Source organism: Pituophis catenifer, unplaced genomic scaffold, assembly GCF_029215685.1.
Source record: "Pituophis catenifer annectens isolate HBS135680 unplaced genomic scaffold, rPitCat1.0.hap2 SCAF_3, whole genome shotgun sequence".
Classification (NCBI taxonomy): domain Eukaryota; kingdom Metazoa; phylum Chordata; class Lepidosauria; order Squamata; family Colubridae; genus Pituophis; species Pituophis catenifer.
The window spans coordinates 42,267,760-42,288,577 of NW_027256883.1; the positions used below are offsets into that span (position 1 = coordinate 42,267,760).

The window sequence follows — 20,818 nt, forward strand, 5'->3', positions numbered from 1 at the left end:
AGGCTTGGGGAAACCATTATATTAAAATTAGTCACATTTGCGCTATACATGGTTAGGTAAATCATTATGTAGGGACATAATAGAATCAGTAGAATTACTTGGTCAGCACATTTTCATATTTTATAATTCACCAATCTATATAATAATAAAAATGGGCTTTATAAAATTTGGCTACAAACTTTGGTTGTGTGACTTAGTATATCAACAAAGCAACCATTGTTAATCATGTTTAAATGTGAACACATAATTCAAACTGCAGTTATAAACATGCAGAAGCAGGTATAGATACAAAAAAAATCAGTTATTTCCATGGTAAGTAAAGTATATATTTTGTAGCATTATTTTTGTTGCAAGAAAAAAACTACAGATGCTTTGTGAACCTTAATCTTCTGTAATAGCTTTTTTGGTATACAGTTCACAAGAAAAATAAAATGAGCTCAGGCAGAAGTTTTGTCAGAAACGTACTTTATTACAGTTTACAATGGAAAGTAGAACTACATATAAATCCATCTCTTCATGAAATCCCAATGCACGTAATTGCAAAACCATTCTGACAATTTAAATTAATAAATCAGTAATCACTGATACTTTCCTTCAGTCAATAAATACTAAATATACCTGCCAAAGACTTGCTGAACTTTATATTTTCTCTTGCATTCTAGATCAAAATAAATTTATTCAAAATGCCCTAAATACTTTAGCACAGTTTTAAAGCCTACAGAGAAGATTGCACCCATGGCTGTTCTAAAATACTGTTTTAGAATTGTTCTACTTCTAATTTTTAAGTAGAAATTTTTAATCTCCTGTATGAAGAATTAGTGCAGGGAAAGCGCCTCAGAAGGAGACCACAGCTGTGATATAAGGATATCTGCAAGAAGGACCTAAAGGCCCTGGGAATGGACATTAACAACTGGGAAACCTTGACCTCCGATCGTTCAGTTTGGAGGCTAAAGACGCAGCATGGCCTTCTCCAATTCGAAGAGACACTTGTTCAGCAGGCTGAGGCAAAGAGACAGTCCCGGAACCAGCGAAATCTGGGGGCTGGGCAGGGAAATGTGGAAGGGATTGCCACTCTCGAATTGGACTTTTTAGTCACACTAGATGCTGTTTTAGGACCTCTTTCCAGAGCACGATATCATAGTCTCTTGAGACTGAAGGATGCCAATGAGAACTTCTAATTTTTATATATTTAACAAAAAGGACAAAAAAGCAATATACAAATGACCAAACTTGCAAAGTAGTTTTAATTTCAGGAAATTGGATCCTTGAAGATAACCCTCTCTTTGACAAGCCATTGCAATCCATAACCTTCCAAATAAATTGGACTGCAAACTAGTGTCATCATTTGGGCATCCTGCGAGTCATGGGTTTTGTAGTCCAACGTACTTGGAGGTCGTCACGCCTAGAGTTATGTTACCTCCCCGAGATCGCAACCACTGCTACTCCTTTTTCCATTTGCCAAGACAGAACAACTCACAGCCCAATGTCCTGACATTACAAAGATTCTACACCTCCGTGTCATTTTCGGTCAACGACAACCTCTTCTTCCCTCCCTTCTCCCCACGCAGAGCTTTATTATCCTCCATTTCCGCTGAGCTGTCGGAACTCTGAAGGGAGACGAAGCTCCACCCCCCCCTTTTTTTCCCCTTAATCGATGTTTTCGGTTTTCCAAAGCATTTCCTGGCTCTCTTTACCGAGGTTTGATCAGCAAGGCCTGGCGCTACGGCTGCCGAGCTGTCGCTCCTGGCCGGTTGATGTTCACAGCGACCCCGACAGTGATTTGGCGGCTCCATCTTTGCTTTTGCGCTGAAAGCGTCGGCATTCGTGGCGTAGAAGGAGCATCGAAGGTTGAAGCTCACTCCTCCTCAGTCGCTCATTAGAGAGAGAGAGAGAGAAAGAAAGAGGGAGAGAGAGAGAGAGAGAGAGGCGCCGCCGCGGACCCGGCAGCCGCCATGAGCACCGAAGATGAAATCATCCGCATCGCTAAGAAGATGGACAAGATGGTGCAGAAGAAGAACGCGGTGAGGTCCATCGGGAGGGAGGGAGGGAGGGAGAAATATCCGTTAGCCCCCTCGCGCGCCCGACTTCAACTTCTGTCCGACCAATCAGTGGCGCTGCACCTCAACGGGGCGCCCGCCTTTTTCCGGGGGGGGGGGTGATAAATGAGGGGCTAATGGAGGGCAGGCTTCGCTCGCGAGCAGTTTCTCTTTTGTGATGTTCCAACTGTCATCTGTGGAAAGCGCAGTTCGCGTGACGGGGACCCTGAGCTCCGTGTCTGGGCCAGTTGTGGTAGCTCTCCTGGTTTCTAAGGAGCCGTAGTCGTACGTCGAGTTCAAATCCAGGGGAAGCGTCCTGTGGCGGCATTTATTGCCCTGGCGAAAGGCCCAATTCTTCACTTCCGGAAAATCAGAAATTAGAGCCCACTGGAGCCTCCAAGAGAGTTGGGGCAGATTAATGTTGTGGAACATTTTTTGTTGGAAAGCTGTTCTATCCTTAAGACAATGCTACCTTTCTCCTCTTCTTTATAATGCGATGCCAGCCCCTTTTCTCCTTTTCCCGAAGACGTTGTGACTTTTCTGGTTATTTGGAGTTAGAGGATCCATAGTCTAAAATGTCTTAAAGACGCTTACCCTATAGGTATATATCAAACTTCCATTTTGCAGTTGTAATTCAGTACACTGCATTGTTTTAACCCTTGTAAATTTGAGCATCCATTGAGATTGTTCCCAAACATCTTATTAACATTTAAATGCGGCACTGCAGTACTACTGTGTGTGGATATTGAACTCTGGAAGTGTTTTATTATAATGTTTATTTACAATCAACAAACAAAAGATTTGATTCAAAATGCTGTCCATACTATATAATTATAAGATACATAGGGTTACCTGCTTGGGCAGGGTGGTGGGGGGTTGGACTAGATGACGTACAAGAGCCTTTCAACTCTGTTAATCTGACTCTCTGAATTGTAAGTTTAAAACACTAATCTAACACTCCATTACCTGTTCCAGAGAGAGGGAGTCTCTGGATTTTAGATGTTCCTAAGCTACCACTTTCTGCATCTGAGCAATTTCAAGTGCCAACTGTGAAATGAAGAAGTACATTGGAAGAATTCAGATTTTGGTGTTAAGAAATAGGTGATTTGCATTGTATAGCAAAAGTGTTCTGTGGCTACCAAGAAAAAACTTCTTGGTACCATTACGAAACAACCGTAAAAATACTCGGATGCAAAGCTACATGAAAATCACAAACTTCGTATAAAAACATTAGCTTGGGATAATTGCAGTTCTAGTTTATATATGTTGCAGTTTATTTTCAATATAGTTACTTGCAGAAAAGACAAACTCTGAGATATTGCACAAAGTATTGTCTGCTAAAATGTTTTATTTAATGCATACACACATACAATGAATTTTAGAATAAAGCCAGCCTTGACACTAGAAGGTTAAGAAGTTTCTGTTATTAATTATATGAACTTTTGACAAGCTCTTTAGCCATACTAAAATATTCTTTATTTTAGTATGGATTTAATATGCAGTCTTGTGCACAGATATTTTTTCATTTACATTAGGGTCTCTTAATCCCCTTGAACCATGATATGGTAGTATTGTTAAGGATTATAATTGCTTTTATTATAGTGATATTAGTAACTATTAATGCTTTTTATAGTATATTTAGTGTAATGAATTACCTTATTGTGTAATGAATAGGTTCAAGTTGACAGAGGTAAAGTTGCACATATGGATATTCAAAAATCAAGAGCAGTTGAGTAAGATTAGACAAGAAAAGGTAAGCAGTAGCTTTTCCTATTATTAGATATAGAATCAGTGTACTTAATATTTTTCCATGTGCATCATGCTGCCATTCTATACACTCATACCTGAGATAAATGATATTTAATTTAGTAGAAGTTACTTTTGAGTAGGCACAAAAGTATTTTCTCTGTTATAGACAGCAGCACCTCTGTGTATAGACTCTTAAGACTTGGAGTATAGAATCATATTTTAGTGGTATTTTAAAAAAGACTAATAAAGACTACAGTCATGTGTCATTGAGTAGTTTTAAATCAAACTTCAAAATATAGATAGAATTATTTCCAAAGTTCATAAACACTTGATTAGCAATAGTTCTATGTGTTTAGAATCTTCATATCTGCTGTTTTCCATGCTAAATTAAATATACTTTTAAAATATTTTTAATATTAAGTTGTTAAAGCTGAGTTTTAATTATGTGAATTGTAAAGAAAGGTAAGACCCACCAAATTGAGTGAAACCTTAGCATAGGTTTATGATGATAGCATAAAGTAAAATATGAGAGAAAAAGAGGAGGAGGGAGAAGTCCTATAGGATTCAGGCACAGCTTTTAGAAAATTTTCAATAGAATCTTCCTTTCCCCCCCACAATATATGCTTACAGTTTCAATTCTAAATTCCTGATGTATTCTTGGTTTGATCTGTGGCAGCTCTGTGTCTAACTGGAAAAAAATTCCATATGATCCTGGAGACCACTGCTTGCCAGTATAGATTATATTGTGTTATCTGTGGAATAACGGATATGATTTAAGGGACTGATTCATGTAAGGTAGCTTTCAATGTTGATAAATTTACCGTGCCCCAGTATTCCCAGACATTTAAAAAAGTAGACATTTAAAAAATAGGGCATGTGATCTGTCTATCTGGGAAGAGTTAACATGTAAACTACAATCCCATGTATACTTAGGTCATTTTATGTGTTTATTCTGAGCAGAACTGCTGTTTAGAATTTTTCCATAAAAGATTACCATGTTCTGTACCAGCATTTAGGTATACATTATTTTAAATTCTCATTAGGAATAAAGCATTTGAGCTGCTAGACCATGTAATGAACTTGTGTTGCTAATGCTTGTGTGACATTATTCAGTTGCTGCAATTGGAAATCTTCTAGTACAGATAGTCCTCAACTTACAACCATTAGTTTAGTGACCATTCAAAGTTACAATAGCACTGAAAAATGTGGTTTATCACAGATTTTCACACCTATGACCATTATATCATCATCATGGTCGCATGGACACCAGTTCCAAATTCGGGCGTTTGGCAACTGGTATGTATTTAAGACAGTTGCACTATCCTGGGGTCATGTGATCACCATTTGTAACCTTTTCAACCAGCGTCTGACAAAGTCAATGGGAGAAGCCAGATTCACTTATCGACCACATGATTCACTTAATAACTGCATTGATTCACTTAAAAACTGGCAAAAAAGTAGTTAAATGGGGCAAACATAACAATTACCTTGCTTAGCAGTGGAAATTTAGGCCCAATTGTAGTCGTAAGTTGAGGACTACCTGTATTACACAGCCAACTTAATCATTTTTTTTTAATATACAAGAATCAAATTTTGAAGATTCAAAAACAGTAATATCATATAAATGCCTGGTTAGGTTTCTGTGGTTGTTGTTTTTTTTTTTTTTTTTTGGTTGTATATATTTACCCTTTGCTGCAGGGTTTTGGGTTTTTTTAGTGGGGGGAGTGTTGTAATATTTTAGGGATTCAGCTATCATAAAAATGGTTTGGAGGCCCCATGAATTTAATAATCTGTAGGTCATGTATTTTTACTGCAGTTTTAGAACTGTTCTGTTTTTTGTAGAGAGTTGCCACAAGCTGGCTGGGAATTCTGGTAGTCCCAACACATCTGAGAGCACCAGGATAAAGAACAAAAGCCATAATATCAGTAGTGACATCTATTTTGTAAATATTGTAGAACAATATATTAAAACCAAAGTAACTGTACTATAAACATATGTGAATGAGGATATCTTTAGATATGAGATAAATAAAGTATTAATGAACATGTCTATGGTGGAAAGGTTCTAATAATTTCAGGGTTATGACTGAAACTAACTATCTATCTATCTATCTATCTATCTATCTATCTATCTATCTATCTATCTATCTATCTGCCCATCTCACTATCCAAAGCCTCTTCGGTAGCTTTTGTATTATTTGATAAGGAAAGAAAATTGCAGTAATAATTGAAATTATTAATTTTAGACATATTTTGTAGTACATGTTAAATTTTTGCAAATTAATGAAAGAGTAAAAAGCAAATACTGTGTATGTGTTTGTATTGTGCAAAAAGTATTTTTGTTCAGAAAGTGTTTAGAAAGTATTTTTGAATGTTGTTTTAATGCCTGTTTTACAGTTATATTTCATGTAGATGGCTTCAGTTTCTTAGAAATTTTATCTTGAAATTAACTGAGATTTGCTGTCAGAAATACTGCTTAACAAAAGAAAATCAGTTTAGTCCTTGACTTATAGCTAGCTATTCATTTAGTGACAATTCAAAGTCATAACATCACTGAAAAAGGTGACTTATAATCTTTTTTTCCTTTATGATTGTTGCATCTCTGTGGTCATGTGATCAAAATTCGAACGCTTGGCAACTGGCATATATTTATGGTTGTTGTAGTGTCTTAGTGATTTTAGTGAAAATTTTAGTAATTTTATGGACTACAAGACACCGTACTTTTTAAAGTATAAGACACACTTTTTCTCCTCCTAAAAGAGAGTGGAAATGTTGGCGCGTGTTATACACCAAATACAACCATTTTTGGCCTCACAAAACCCCACCCCATGTGTGCCATTTTTGTGAAAAACAGGCTTGTTTTTCGCAAAAATGGGACGCGCAGAGTGTTTGGGAGGCCTGCAGAATGCTCCTGGGAGCCGGGGAGGGCAAAACCCTTTTTCTTCTTCTTTACGTCTTCGAAATCTTGGTGCATCTTATACTCCGGTGCGACTTATAGACTGAAAAATACAGTATTTCTTTTGATCTTGTCTTTGGAAAGGCAACTTCTTCACCTCCTGAATAACTTTGTTACATGTTTTTCTAGGCTTGTATATATGTATCTGTTGGGGTCTTAAGTGGACAAATCTTACTAACTGGTTAAATTCTCATGTGTCCTGAATAGGGCTTGCCTTATGCAAAAGACATTTTATTCATACTTTCTTATCACTAGAATTCCTTATTTTTTGCAATAAAATGTATGTGTTCTGTCCCCCGTCCTCACACAGACAAATGCAGTATCAAACACGCCTGCCAATAATTTATTGTATAAACAGACCAGAATTCCTGGCAGACGAGAGTTCTGGCAGCTAACTGTAAAACGCCTGCCAAGTCCAATTAGTACTCCCCAAAAGCAGGAGAGGCCTTATCTGCAGTCCGTTTCCAGAGCAACAAATTATCCACAAGAGTTTAGTCCAAAATATATCTGAGCCGAAGTGCAGGATTCACGATGTGATTCTTTAGAGTTTAAACTTTTGTCCGTCACAAAGCCTGCCGAGCAATCACGCCTCCTTTTATCCCTTGTGGGGCATGGCTCAGTGACTCAGCTCAATCCCTGGCCCTCCCACGCCTCTTCCTTAGCTGTGCACGCTTCTCCCTCTGACGCTGCCTGACATCAAGCCAGGATTCATCATTATCACTCTCTATCAATGGGTGCTCTGAAATGCCTTCCTCCTGGCCCATCCTAGGCTGTTCCTCCTGGCCTTCGGATGGAACCTCAGGCATTGCCAGAGAGGAGAGTCCTGGAGAGGGAGGCCTTGTCAATTCCTCCCCCTCACCTTCTGAGTCTTCTTCCTCCATGAGGTCAGGCTCGGGAGTCGGAGTTACAACACTATGTGACATGAAGCCAAAGTCTGATGGGAACTGCCTTAATTTGAATTGTCTCTCTTTCTTGGATAGGATTTTTTATAGTTGTGGAGTGTTGTGATTCAGTGCTCAATAATAGTGATATGAATATAAAGTTGACATTAATTGAGTGTTTTTTAAAACTCTTTCAACAAAAAGAATTTTATTATTTCAATAGAAGGAAAATTCTGTGTAGTAAAAATAAAGTTGATACAAATATGTCCCTTTAATATATTGTGGTTATACTCCATTAAATTACTCTTACAATTCAATTCTATTTCATAATATCTACCAGAATATTTCTTTTGATGCTTATGATTTACGTGTTGCTAGAGAAGTAAATTTTTATAAATCTTACAAATCTAACTTTTCAATCAGATCAATATAAGAGTATAATCTAAAACTGATAGATTGTGCCTATAGAAGTTAAACAGTTTGAATGCTGTGTAAAGTATATTTTCCCCTTCCCCCTTTTTACTATGTTTAAAAATAAATTAGCTCAGCATTAAATAGAAATAAGACTGAATAAACAAGTGAAAATATAATGAAAAATTATCGACAATGTAGCTTCCTCCTCCTGGGACATCTTGGATAGTATTTGCTTTTCTGCTAATTCTATAATTTTTCTTTAGGCTGAATTTAAATATTGTGCAAGATATTGGAAAAATTAGTAGTCTTCAGAATATTTTAATTAAATGTCATTTTAGGTAGTCTACTTTAGGATGGACCTAGTTCACATTTTTAAGGAAGAGAAGAGTTGTCAATTCGTGGAACAAACATAAAGAAATATTTTTCAAATGTATAGCAGTATCATTTTCATTAGCATTTATATCATAGATTTGAAGATGACTTTTTAAAGTATATGGCAATAGGTATATTTAATCTTCAATGTATTTTGCAGAGTGGGGCTCTTGATTTACTCAAGGAACTTAAGAATATACCCATGACGCTGGAACTGTTACAGGTATGCTTTTTTTTTTTTTTTTGTCTGCAAATACTGAAGTTGATTATGCTGTAAACACAGAGATAAAGAAGCTAACATTCATCAGTGTGATATTTCGGATTCCTTACAAAGAGAAAATGATTTGTCAGATCTTCACTTCAAACATAAATGCTATAAATGTATTGATAAGGAAAAATAGTTTTAGTTATGATTATTGGATCTTGCTAGTAGATTTGTGATGCTTATACAAGTAGTCCTCAATTTACGACCACAATTAAGCCTAAAATTTCTCTTGCTATGAGACATTTGTTAAGTGAGTTTTGCCTCATTTTATGACATTTCTTGCAAAGGTTGTTAAGTGAATCACTGCAGCTATGGTATTAATTTAGTAATACAATTGTTAAGTGATTCTGCTTTCCCATTTGCTTGTCAGAAGGTTGCACAAAGTGATCACATAACCCGGGAACACTGCAACTGTCATAAATATGAGTCAGTTATCAAGTGTCTGAATTTTGATAACATAAGCATGAGCATTCTGCAATGGTTGTAAGTGTGAAAAATGATCATAAGTCACTTTTTTCAGTGACATAACTTCAAACAGTAGCTAAATGAATTGTTGTAAGTTGAGTACTACCTGTATATCCTGTATCCTATGATAGTTGAGCTTCAGTGATTGTCTCATATTTTGGAGATGTGTATTTATTTATTTATAAATTTATATGCCACCTAACTTTTAGTGATTCTGGGCAGTTAAAAAGAAAATATTTAAAAGTATAAAAAATAAAAATTATTATTCTACAAAATGCAGAAAGCTGATAAAAAATATATAAAAAGGACATTAATTTTTCATAAAATCAGGATATGAGTTAGTCTCATAAGACATTTAAAGGAAAGCTACAGTAGTTGCCTCTTCAGATCACTATGAAGAGATCTGTCACCTTGGTGACTGAAATTGCAGATGAGGTGATCAGAGAATCTATGATTTTTTCAAAGGGAGTGAAAGTATAAAATTCACCTAAGATATCTATTTTCTCACTAGTCTGTTATAAATATTCATGTTTAATAATGTAAATAATCTAGGTATAGTTATGCAAGCATGTGTGAAATCAGTATTCTAAACTGATGTGTATACATAAAGCTGTTAGGTCCAGAACACATAGCTAACAGAAAAGGAACAGTTGATTTTTAGTTTATGTTCTTTTTGTTACACATGAGATTGTTTCAGGTAGAATAGAATTAAAACAGAACACATTTGTGTAAACATTGGAAATTGAGTATTAATTTTTTACTATGAACAATGGATGGTTTGTTCAATTATAAGAATTCCTTATGCACTTTTTTCTAGTACAATAGATAGTAGTAGATCAGCATGCTTTATTTTGAAAATATATAAAAAGAAGAAGAAAGAAATTGCATAAACAGGTTCTGCTACACGTAAGAAATAAGTCAGACTAGACTTAAGTCTCCATCATTATGTGAAACTTTTAAAATTGTATCTTTTTTTAAAATCTACTCCATTTTATTTCACAAAGAAATTTAAATTGAAATTTATGCACAGCAATACAGCTAAAAATCAAGAAAGTTAACCTCTATCATACCGTAGCCATAAAATAGTTAAGTAAAATTTAATGTTTTTCCTTATCATAAAAGTGTTCCTAATGTCTTTTCAAACTGCTTGAAATAACTTGCATTGTTATCTTAATACTTTACCTTTAAGAAAATAAAGAAATCTTATATCATTTATCTATCACCATAATCTTAACCAGAACTTTAAATAATTATTTACAATGTATCAATTTTGATACCAGATTTAGAAACTTCTTATATTTACCAAACCAATAACTATTCCAACATATTTATGGGAGGGGGAGATTTAATGGGATATATATATATCATCTTGCAATTACCTGTCATTGATCTTAAATATTTTAATTTTCAGTCTACAAGAATTGGAATGTCTGTGAATGCAATTCGGAAACAAAGTACAGATGAAGAAGTTACATCTCTAGCAAAATCTCTCATTAAATCATGGAAGAAATTGTTAGGTACAGATGCACTAAACTTTTGCATTTTCTCATTGCTAGATGATTTTCAAATTAATCTAAATATTAATTCCTTTTCTTGGTCTTGTATATCCAGTTTCTTCTTATGGTTTTTGGCTGTGGTGATGAATGAAACTATAACATACCTTAAGAGATATTCCTTCTTGATTATTCTATGTGCTACTGACTACTTAGTTGATCTGAGGAATATGTTTACAGGTGGGGGAGGATGGATATCCTGGAATATTCTCAAGTAGTTTATTATGTGCGTTAGACAATTTAAAATGGTTGAAGCATGGGAAAAGAGCATTTTGAAATGTACGTTTTTTTTAAAAAAAAAATACCTTCAAACTTAATGCACTGAGAATATAGTGAAAACTTAAAATATAAACAAAGAGTTTTACAACTATTAAAATATAATTAATATATTTGGGAAACTATGCATAAGAAAGATAACAATCTAATAATTATTAATAATCTAGCATTTTGAAGATGGATCAGTAAATTATAGAAACCTTTTTGAAACTAGTCTTACTACAGTAACCTTTCAGTAAACTTTAAAAAAGAACATTGCATTAAACAGTGCTGATGAATCTATCTTGCAAAATTCTCTCAAAAATCTATAGTTTGTCCAGCTTGATATGAATGACAAGGATCTTAGCTAGCCTATAACCAGAATGATGTACCAGTAAATTGTGTACTGTAGCATATGGAGATTAAGATACAGTAATGTTCATGGGATAATTATTTCCTTTGTAATCCAACTTCTACCTTTTACTTGGATTCTTGATTCCTTAACAATGATAATACATTTTTCTGTCTTCAAGAGTTTTCCTGTGATTTGTCTTTTCTTGATTTTATTCCTTGTATTTCCCCTATATTTTAAACTATTATGACATCCAAACTTTCATCCTGTTACCATGGAGAGAGGGGTTCAATGAGCTGTTTCAGAGTTGCTACACTGGGACAGAGAAATGTAACACTTTTACCCACAGATTTATTTCTTACATATCCCCCTTCTAGCTTTACTTCGTGAAAAAAAATACTAATTTTCTACCTGTGGAAAAGAGCAGTTTAGAATAGATGTAGATTTAGAAAATATCAGAAGAATATTCTTTGAATGTTCTTTATGATGATAGTTATTTTCATTTTTTAAATTAAGAATTAGAAAAGTCGATTGTGCCTCTCTGATGCTTGTTGGTAGGTCTCAGTTATGCATAGTTAGTATTATGTGTCATCTTGAGATTAGACAAAACTAAATAGTAATTAAGTAGAATGAAATGGCTACATAAAGGGCAAAAGAGAAAGAAGAACAGGAAGCAAAGATTTATCTAACCTGTTCTTATAAAGCTAATTAGTTAATTAATCACATATAATTAATTAATTACTTAAATTCATTCATTGCTGTCAGGCATTCCCTAATCTTTTATTTATCTTGGATTGACATCCCCTTATTTCATCAACTGAATTATTATTGCTTTTATGTATTATATATACATTTTAGATGGACCATCAAATGACAAAGAATCTGAAGACAAGAAAAAAGAATCGGCATCATCGTCACAAAATAGTCCTGAAGCGAGGGAAGAAAGGTACTTCTTATAATCTTTTTGCTTAAATGGTAGAAGACTACTAACATTAAGTCATCCTAATGTTTACAAACTTGAGTACAAACTCAAGGGTAATATTAAAGAACATGATGAAAGAATATATGGAAAAAAGATTACAGAATAGTCTTATACCATGTACAGGAACATTTAACACTTGGTTAAATGAAATCCTGTCAGTTTAGATTGGAATATTTATGTCAGAAATAATCAATATGTACAGAGAAGAGACTTCATTTTTGTATTACTTTAACACTTGGGATTGACGGAATATTTATTTATGCATTTATGAACTTCATTATACAAATGGAAATATATTTAATACGGGAAGATTTGTTTATTGATTTAGATATTTAAAAGGGTCATTTGATCAATAAAAGCAGTGTCTGGGTGGGTGATAAAGAGGGTCCAAATGATCCCTTATGGATCCTGCTGATTCGTTATGAAACAGAACAAAAAAAAAGTGTTTGTCTGTTTGCCTATTTAGCAGTTCCAGTAGCAATTCAAACAGCAAGAAAGAGGATTCTAACATTTCATCAGACGCATATATCTCTTCTTTTCCCCGGGCTCCAAACACATCTGATTCTGTACGGATGAAATGCAGAGAAATGTTGGCAGCAGCTCTTAAAACAGGGGGTAAGAATTATAGTACTGTGCTATACTTATTTTTCATTCGATTCCATATTTTCTTTCTACTTTTATTTAATACAAAATGCAAGGCTATTAAGAAACCGGCTGTGATTCAATATTAAGTGCATGGTGAAAAACATTTTTTTAGAGGATCCGCTATATGTTGCAGTATGTGTGCTTATTTTTAGTTGCTGTGAATTTATCATATTTCTTTTTAAGAATGGCCTTGTTGTGACCCAGGCCCACATAGTTGATATTAAATGTAAACAGTTCCAAAAAACAAACAGATTTTATTAAAACAGCTGAGAATTAACTCATTCTCAGCCATATTCTAAATGAAATGAAAGTAAAGTCCTTAAAATACCAGTCTTTAGTTTATCTCTGACCTTGGGATAATTAGGCAAACTGCCAAAGGCTTTTCTTGGCAACAGTTCAGGAACAGAAGAAATAACTACAGCCAAACAAGAAACAATTCTCTCAACGGTTGTTTTCCGGCAAAGAGGCCAAGAGCCATTGCTGGTCTTTTAAGCCTTATAGGAGGGGCCAATCATCTTTTGGCCCTACTCTCGAGTCATCCTCTCTGCTTTAGCTGCTCCTGCCTTCTGGCAGCTCTTCTCATACGTGCACTAGGAACAGGCACCTCCTGTTCCTCTGCCTCTCTACTGTCAGCCTCTGGAGGCTCCGAAGTCTGCATATCACTCCCTGATGGCCCTGGCCCCATCTCTTCCTCCGACGCAGAACCCTCATCTGGCCTTTCCCCAGCGTCCAGGACTGGCCCATGTTCTTCCTCAGCCTCATCGCTGTCCGACTCCGCTGCCAGCTCCGCAGGCTGCTGGCGGACCACAATAGGCCTTAAATTGTTATTCTTAGCTCTGAACTGATAATTGTTGCAATTTTGAATTTACAGTTAAGTTGATTGGATACACATCCAATATTACATAAAGAAATGTCTTGTGTCAGTACTGTAGAAAGTCTTCTGCTGGTCTAAAGTTATAAGTTACACCAAAAAAGCAGTGGAGAAGTGAAGTGAAAAATGACCTAGTAGAAAAATAACCTAGTGAAGTTTCTTGGACCAGTTAATATCAGATGGAAGTCTTCACTGCAAAAAGTGTTAGAAAGTTAATTTCTAATTCAAAGAGGCAAGTGAAAAAGAGAACTGAAAGAACTGACTTTCTTTCAGTTCTAGAAATAAATAGCCCAGAGTTTAACAAATTAAGGGTCCAAATGAAATATTCAAGTTGCTGGTTATTATCTTTAAAACCCTATATATGGTATTGGGCCTAAGCTACCTATCTTCTTCACTTTCTGCCCATCTGATATGGGCAGAACAACAGCCCATCAGTGTTGCAGAGTGGTATGCTTTGGGTCATCTCAATTAAATGGTATCCTCTTTCAATACCTAGGAAATTCACCTTTTCTTTAGGGGTGCCTGCCTTCTGGAATGAGATGATCCCTGAGATCCATATGCTTCCCACCCTGATGTTCCAGAAGGCCTTGAGAATCTATTTACCCAGGCCTTGGGGTAGGGTGGATGGAACTCCCCTGTTTGTGATGTTTTATGTTTGAATTGTTGTTTGGATTGCCACCTTGTGATTGTTTTACACTTATTTTTGTACTTTTTTTTTCTGTCTTGTTTTTATGATACTCTCTAGTTGTGGATAGAATCCACTGCAGTTATAGTACTGTATAATTTGGAGCACATTTTACTAAACATAATTTCATTTGCATTTAAATATATGTATATAATCATCTTACAAAAAACTGATTCCCAATTAATTTATTTTTCAGATGATTATATTGCTATTGGTGCTGATGATGAAGAATTAGGTTCTCAGATTGAAGAAGATATCCTTTCTTATATAATGAAAATTCTACTTTATTCTGCAGTTTAATTCTTAATCTCTTTTAAAATATTTGGTTCTTTAATTTTTTGTGGGCTCCTATAATTTTTTACATTAGTCTGTATTGTGTTCATTAAAATACTTATATTTTTATAAATTTTATTAAAGTATTTTAGATCAGGTAATATTTTAAACAAATTGTATGGTAGAAAAAGGATATATTTTTAAAAATATATATTTACACTATTGTATATATTAATGGATTTTGTTAATAACAGTACAAAGTGTATACATGCCTTTGAGATAGCTGAGATTATTAAAAAAAATTAATATTAAAATATTTTAATATTAAAATATCATACCATTAAAATAGCATTGCTTTTGGGCATATTTAATTCATGTAAGCAAGACAAACAATAGTTTGGCTAATATAAATTTAGTTAAGTTTCTACATATGTATGCTCTTATTAATTAAAAACGCAATTATAAAATGTGGTCAGATATTTGTAAAATAAATCAGTTCTGTGTTTTACACATTATTTCCTTAATTCGTGAATACCTATATTTCAGGAGCTAAAAAATACTGACATGAAATATAAAAATAGAGTGCGCAGCAGGATAGCAAATCTTAAAGATACAAAAAATCCTAATTTAAGAAAAAATGTTTTATGTGGAAATATAGCTCCTGATAGATTTGCTAAAATGTCAGCAGAGGTAATAAACATTCAGCATATTACAATTTTTATTTTTTTAATCTAAGATACAAGTATGAACCCACATTTACTTGACACATTAAAACAACATTTACATATCTCAGTTGAAAATAGTATCAGAGTCTTCCTGTCTACATGATTTGTTTAAGCAAAAATCTATGATTTTTTTTTTTTGTTTCCAAAATAAAAATAAAGTATTATTTGTATTTTGGGAGAAAAAATTCTGAATGTATTGTTAAATTGTACTATAAAGTATTTAAATTTATACTTCATATGTTTTAGCATATAGAAGGCTATAATTTACTGCTGTCAAGTCTCCATAGAATAGCACAAATAGATGAAACAACATATGCTTTGCGTGCAGTCATTGGTTCAGTTCCTGGCATCTCCTGATATGACTTGGAGAAGCTTCTACTTGAAATCTTGAAGACTTACATTCAGTTGATATAGATAGTATTATGCCGGAAAGATCACTCCTCTAACTGGGTATAGTGCAGTGATGGCGAACCTTTTTTTCCTCCGGTGCCGAAAGCGCGTGTGCACGTGCCGACACCCATAATGCAACGCCCATCCCAGGTCCCGCCACCCACTCCCTGCATGCGCACGCGCCCTCCCCACGCCCCCCATGCATGCACGTGCGACCCCTGTTATTGTGCTAGCAATATTGTGCTGTTATTGTCCCTGAAGCCTTCTGGAACCAAAAATGGGGTGGGTGGGCAACACACCCACTCCACCCCCATGTATGCGCAAGTGAACCCCCTGCACATGCGCACACGTCTCCCATCAGAGACCCAAAAATCAGCTGGCCAACGGTGCGCAGGCATGCACGGTGGAGCTGACCTGGGCGTCAGCTCGTGTGCCCACAGAGATGGCTCTGCATGCCACCTGTGGCACACGTGCCATAGATTCGCCATTATGGGTATAGTGTCTTAAAGTTAATACTTCAGTTTGAGCTCAACTTCCTGGAGCTGATAGTTCAGTTTTCTTGGCAATAATACAGAACCCTTTGCCATTACCTTCTTTTATTCCTTTTTTTTTTTTTTTTTGACTTTTCAGAATAGCTTAAAACCCTGATGGTCCTTAGAATCTTCAGCCCAAGTTAGGCTACCATATCTATGGTAAAAAACAGTCAGAAGCAGCAAAGGGATCAAAAACCTTAAATCTACAATGCCTCCTAACTTGGTTGCCTGTATTATGACTTCATTGCTTAGTAATGGAAATTCCTGTCCCAATTGCCTTGTAAGGCTACCTGTATATATAATTAGATTATGTTGAATCTGTTCACTTCAACCATTTGAAGAAAATATTTTTTTCCCAGAAGGCAGCTATGTAGCATAAAACATTTAAAAGTTCTATATAATAACCAAACTATTGTACAATACCTAAGATACATGGCCTATGTTATATTTTCAGACAGCAGCCACTCGGTATTATCTTTTGATAACTTTTAGAGGCTGACGTACAAGAATGATTTCTAGTCCTTAAACTGGATTTTCAGTAAAATAAATCGTCATTTTGTAAGCCTCCAAAAGGAATCTGATAATCCGATATGTAGAATAATCTAATATTAACTAATAAGGTTAATGCATATATCATAAATATAAGTAATATTTTTGCTTTCACAGATTAAAGGGTAAGCCTGCTGCCTAGTAAATAAAGTATGTGTATGTATGTGTGTGTATTTAAAAAGTGTAAAACTAATATGATTTTTTTTGTGCTCACTATAGGAGATGGCAAGTGATGAACTGAAAGAAATGAGGAAGAATCTTACCAAAGAAGCTATAAGAGAGCACCAGATGGCTAAAACAGGAGGAACACAGACTGATCTATTTACCTGTGGTAAATGTAAAAAGAAGAACTGTACTTACACCCAGGTATTCAAGCAGCATTCAATCATTTGCAATTTTGTGAAATACATTAAATAATATTAAATAATATGCTCGCAACATATTATAAGGAACCAACAAGGCAGGAAAAAGATTCAACTACCTTAACAGTTAAAAAATATATAGTTTTATAGATACTCTGGTTTGTGATTTAGACATTTCTACATGCCCATCACAGTATTAACTTTTGGAGTTAGTAACATCTATCTATCTATCTATCTATCTATCTATCTATCTATCTATCTATCTATCATTTTTTGAAATATAATTTTGAACAAACCATAATTTGGCTGTCTTGGGATACAGTATATTTTTCAAATAGTTAGAACATTACTGTAATCTGTAATTGGGGCATATTCTTTAATGTTTAGCTTTTCTCTCTCCACATCAGATTTAGCACTAAATCTTCACTCCCTATTTAACTGTATTCCCAATATAAGAAGGCAAAAGCACAATTGAATGTTTTTCCCAAACACTCATAACCAAATAAGATATGGAAAACTGTTTTTGAGAGTAATGACGGGCAAAATGTAGTCTTCTTGGTGTTGCCAGATTTTATACTCTGTTTTCTTACCGCTGGCTATCCTGCCTAGAGAAGATTGGAGTTAAAAATTCATCTGTCACAGAGGCATAAAAGAGAGAATCTTAGCTGTTAAAGAGAAGGATTGTGGGTTCACTTAATATTTCATATGAAAATTATGAACTCATTGATATTCTGGACTAAAGTTGTAATATTGAATTAAAAGTTACTGTTAGCATACATTACTAAGTAACCAAAAGATTAACTGTGATTAAACAAACTGGGCTTTTATATCTGAGTAAACAGTTCAAAGGTGGTAAGGTGGGTTTCTACAAGGGACAGAGTTTTTTTCTGAGATGGCATCCAGTTATGGAATTCCATTCCAGTGAGGCTTGCCTGATATCCACATTAGCATCATTTTGACCCCAGGTGAAGAGCTTTGCACTTTCCTAGGCTTGACTTCTAATTGTATTATTATTCATATTGTTTTACATTTTCAATGTCCACTTTGCAGCTGACTAGTTTGTATGGTGTTTTGCATTTAACTTGATCTTATCATATACGTTTTTATTCAAGCTAATGTGTTATATTGTGATTAGAGAGTTTTGGCTTTTGGGTGGTTCACTTATTTTTATCAGTAAATCAGATTGCATTTTGTAGTACCACAAATTAAGAAAATTATATAACTATAGCCAAGTAACATTGCTGTTTGGGGTTTGGTTTTTGTTTTTGTTTTGGTAGGTTCAGACCAGAAGTGCCGATGAACCTATGACAACCTTTGTTGTATGCAATGAATGTGGAAACAGATGGAAGGTAAAAATAACTAGCTTTGTTTGTATTTTGTGCAGTATTGGTTCTTTTTTGTAATGTTAAAGCTTTTGTTTTATTAAGCATTTGTTTCATTGTTCTATATATATTTAACCAGAATAATGAAAATGAAGCAGCCTAATATTAAAAGAGAAATAAGATGGGAATGCAAATATTATAATTTTATGGTCAGATTTTGCCAAATGTTGCATAAATGATAATAGAAAGGAAAACTAAAGTAGCAAGATTTATTTATAATAAGCAAGATAAACTTATTATATACAGATTGTTTTGTCAGAAGCTTTTAATTTTTTCTATTGGAAAAAGTATACTTAACTTGATTATTGGTTTACATTTGCTCTATGAGGAACCTTTTTTTAAAAAAAATAGAGGGCACTATTTCAGAATGTAGACAGTAATATAATATTTATTTTAATGAATTTATAAGAGTTAGCAATAAAACTATAGTAAATATACGAAGTGGAATTTTCGCAATTGCCATTCTGGGATATATCTATTTTTAAAGAGGATTCTGCATATGAAATTAAATGTAAAACTGATATCTGCAATTCAAGAAAAGTAGATTTAACAGATCCTCTATGTTTTTGAATTAACTTCTTAAAATTAAGAGCCTGTAGTACAGTGAACTAAAGCACTGTTATTAACATCTGCTTGCAATTACTGCAAATTCAAATCTCACCAGGCTCAAGGTTGACTCAGCCTTCCATCCTTTCAAAGGTAGGTAAAATGAGGACCCAGATTGTGGGGGCAATAAGCTGACTTTGTATAAATATACAAAAGTGTGAAAGCTATTGTTTAACGCATTATAAGCCGCCCTGAGTCTCCGGAAGAGGGCGGCATATAAATTAAAGCAAAAAAAAAAAAAAACTTCTTAAAATTGAAGTGAATTTTGATATAAATCCTGATGTTAAAATAGAATACTCAGAATATGTCCAAGAAGTAAAATATGCATATTTGCATTTATAGAAAACAAATGGAGTGATCCTACTACTATATGTGCCTATCTCATAAATATTTATTTTCTTTTTACAGTTCTGCTAGAAGAAGAAATTGTTGGACCAGTTAAAAATAATTTTATAATTAGCTTTAAGAACTAGGTAAAGCATCCTATTACTTGCAGAGATGTTTTTGTTTGCTTCCTTTTAAGCAGATAACTCTGAAGTTAGACTTTGTTTTTGACATGACCATCCCTGTAGTTAATAGTCAGAGCCAGGATGCTTAGTTGTATGGTGTAATATTTTTTCCATTTTTATAAGCAACTCTACATTAAACTTTTATCAATGAAATTTGGGTAACTGTTTTTTTCTTAATTTTATAAACAATTTATTGTACTTATTTGCTTTTGACATACATGGTTGAATTTTTTTTTGTAAAATTCCCAATGTCATACTCCATTTGAATCATTTCAGTGTGTTAAAGCAAATAGTTTTTCATTATACTAACAAAATAATCCCTATCTAGTGTGGGTAGATAGGCTGTATAAATCATTTTTGCAATTCATCATATTTCCTGTTCCATAACATACAAAAGCCTTTTTTGTATTGTCAAACTTCAAATAGTTTTGAAATTTGTATTGATATGCCCCTACTGTTATACAACATAAAATATGTGCAGTATTTTTATATTAATGAATTCTAGTCTACCTTTTAATGTATTGGTTTGATCTGTTTTGTTTGGTCACTTGTTTTCCAAACATGACCAAAAACGTTATGTAATTTACCAATCACACAGACATTTGACAACAAATACATTTTACTGAAAAATAGTCTAGAATGAGTCCTAGATCTCAGAGGTCAGAAATAAAACTGTAAATTTTCTCTACAAGTTTTGGTTGTGTATTGTTTCTCAAACTCCGTCTTTAAAATATTTGCTAGAAGTGATTTTGAAAAATAAAAATTATTGTTGAAAAAATAACACAATTTAATATAAATTAAGAGGGAAGTGCTCTTAATGGGGTACAAGTGTATTTAACCCCTGGTCCATGGACCAGCACCGGTCCACAGCTTGCCACAAACTGGGCTGCGATAACAAGCGAAGCCCCATCCACGGGATGCAGCCAGCATGCGAAACCACGCCCCCCGAAACCTGTTCCTGGTTCCCAAAAAGTTGGGGGCTGCTGATTTAAACAACCTATCAAAGAC

At 34.4% G+C, this 20,818-nt stretch overlaps 1 protein-coding gene across 4 annotated transcripts; it reads left to right on the forward strand.

Moving 5' to 3' along the window:
• Positions 1 to 1,742: 1,742 nt before the first annotated feature.
• TCEA1 (transcription elongation factor A1) lies at positions 1,743 to 20,501 on the forward strand. 4 transcript variants are annotated; one of them, XM_070940537.1, is made up of 11 exons: positions 1,743 to 2,021; positions 3,711 to 3,789; positions 8,569 to 8,631; positions 10,550 to 10,655; positions 12,157 to 12,244; positions 12,747 to 12,895; positions 14,678 to 14,734; positions 15,290 to 15,444; positions 17,171 to 17,317; positions 18,591 to 18,662; positions 19,710 to 20,501. In XM_070940537.1, the coding sequence occupies exons 1-11, from the start codon at positions 1,966 to 1,968 to the stop codon at positions 19,716 to 19,718; spliced, it is 981 nt and encodes a 326-aa protein (XP_070796638.1). In that variant the 5' UTR covers positions 1,743 to 1,965; the 3' UTR covers positions 19,719 to 20,501. The 4 variants fall into 4 exon arrangements, with proteins under 4 accessions (XP_070796638.1, XP_070796640.1, XP_070796641.1 ...); XM_070940540.1 differs by lacking the exon at positions 1,743 to 2,021 and adding an exon at positions 2,624 to 2,637; XM_070940538.1 differs by lacking the exon at positions 1,743 to 2,021 and adding an exon at positions 3,080 to 3,137.
• Positions 20,502 to 20,818: the final 317 nt, after the last annotated feature.

Excerpts from the sequence above, each read along its gene's own strand:
- TCEA1 (XM_070940537.1), top strand. The coding sequence starts at position 1,966 with ATGAAATCATCCGCATCGCTAAGAAGATGGACAAGATGGTGCAGAAGA. Across the intron at positions 15,445-17,170 it reads TTGCTAAAATGTCAGCAGAG|GAGATGGCAAGTGATGAACT; the intron begins GTAATAAACATT and ends TGCTCACTATAG. Across the intron at positions 17,318-18,590 it reads AGAACTGTACTTACACCCAG|GTTCAGACCAGAAGTGCCGA; the intron begins GTATTCAAGCAG and ends TTGTTTTGGTAG.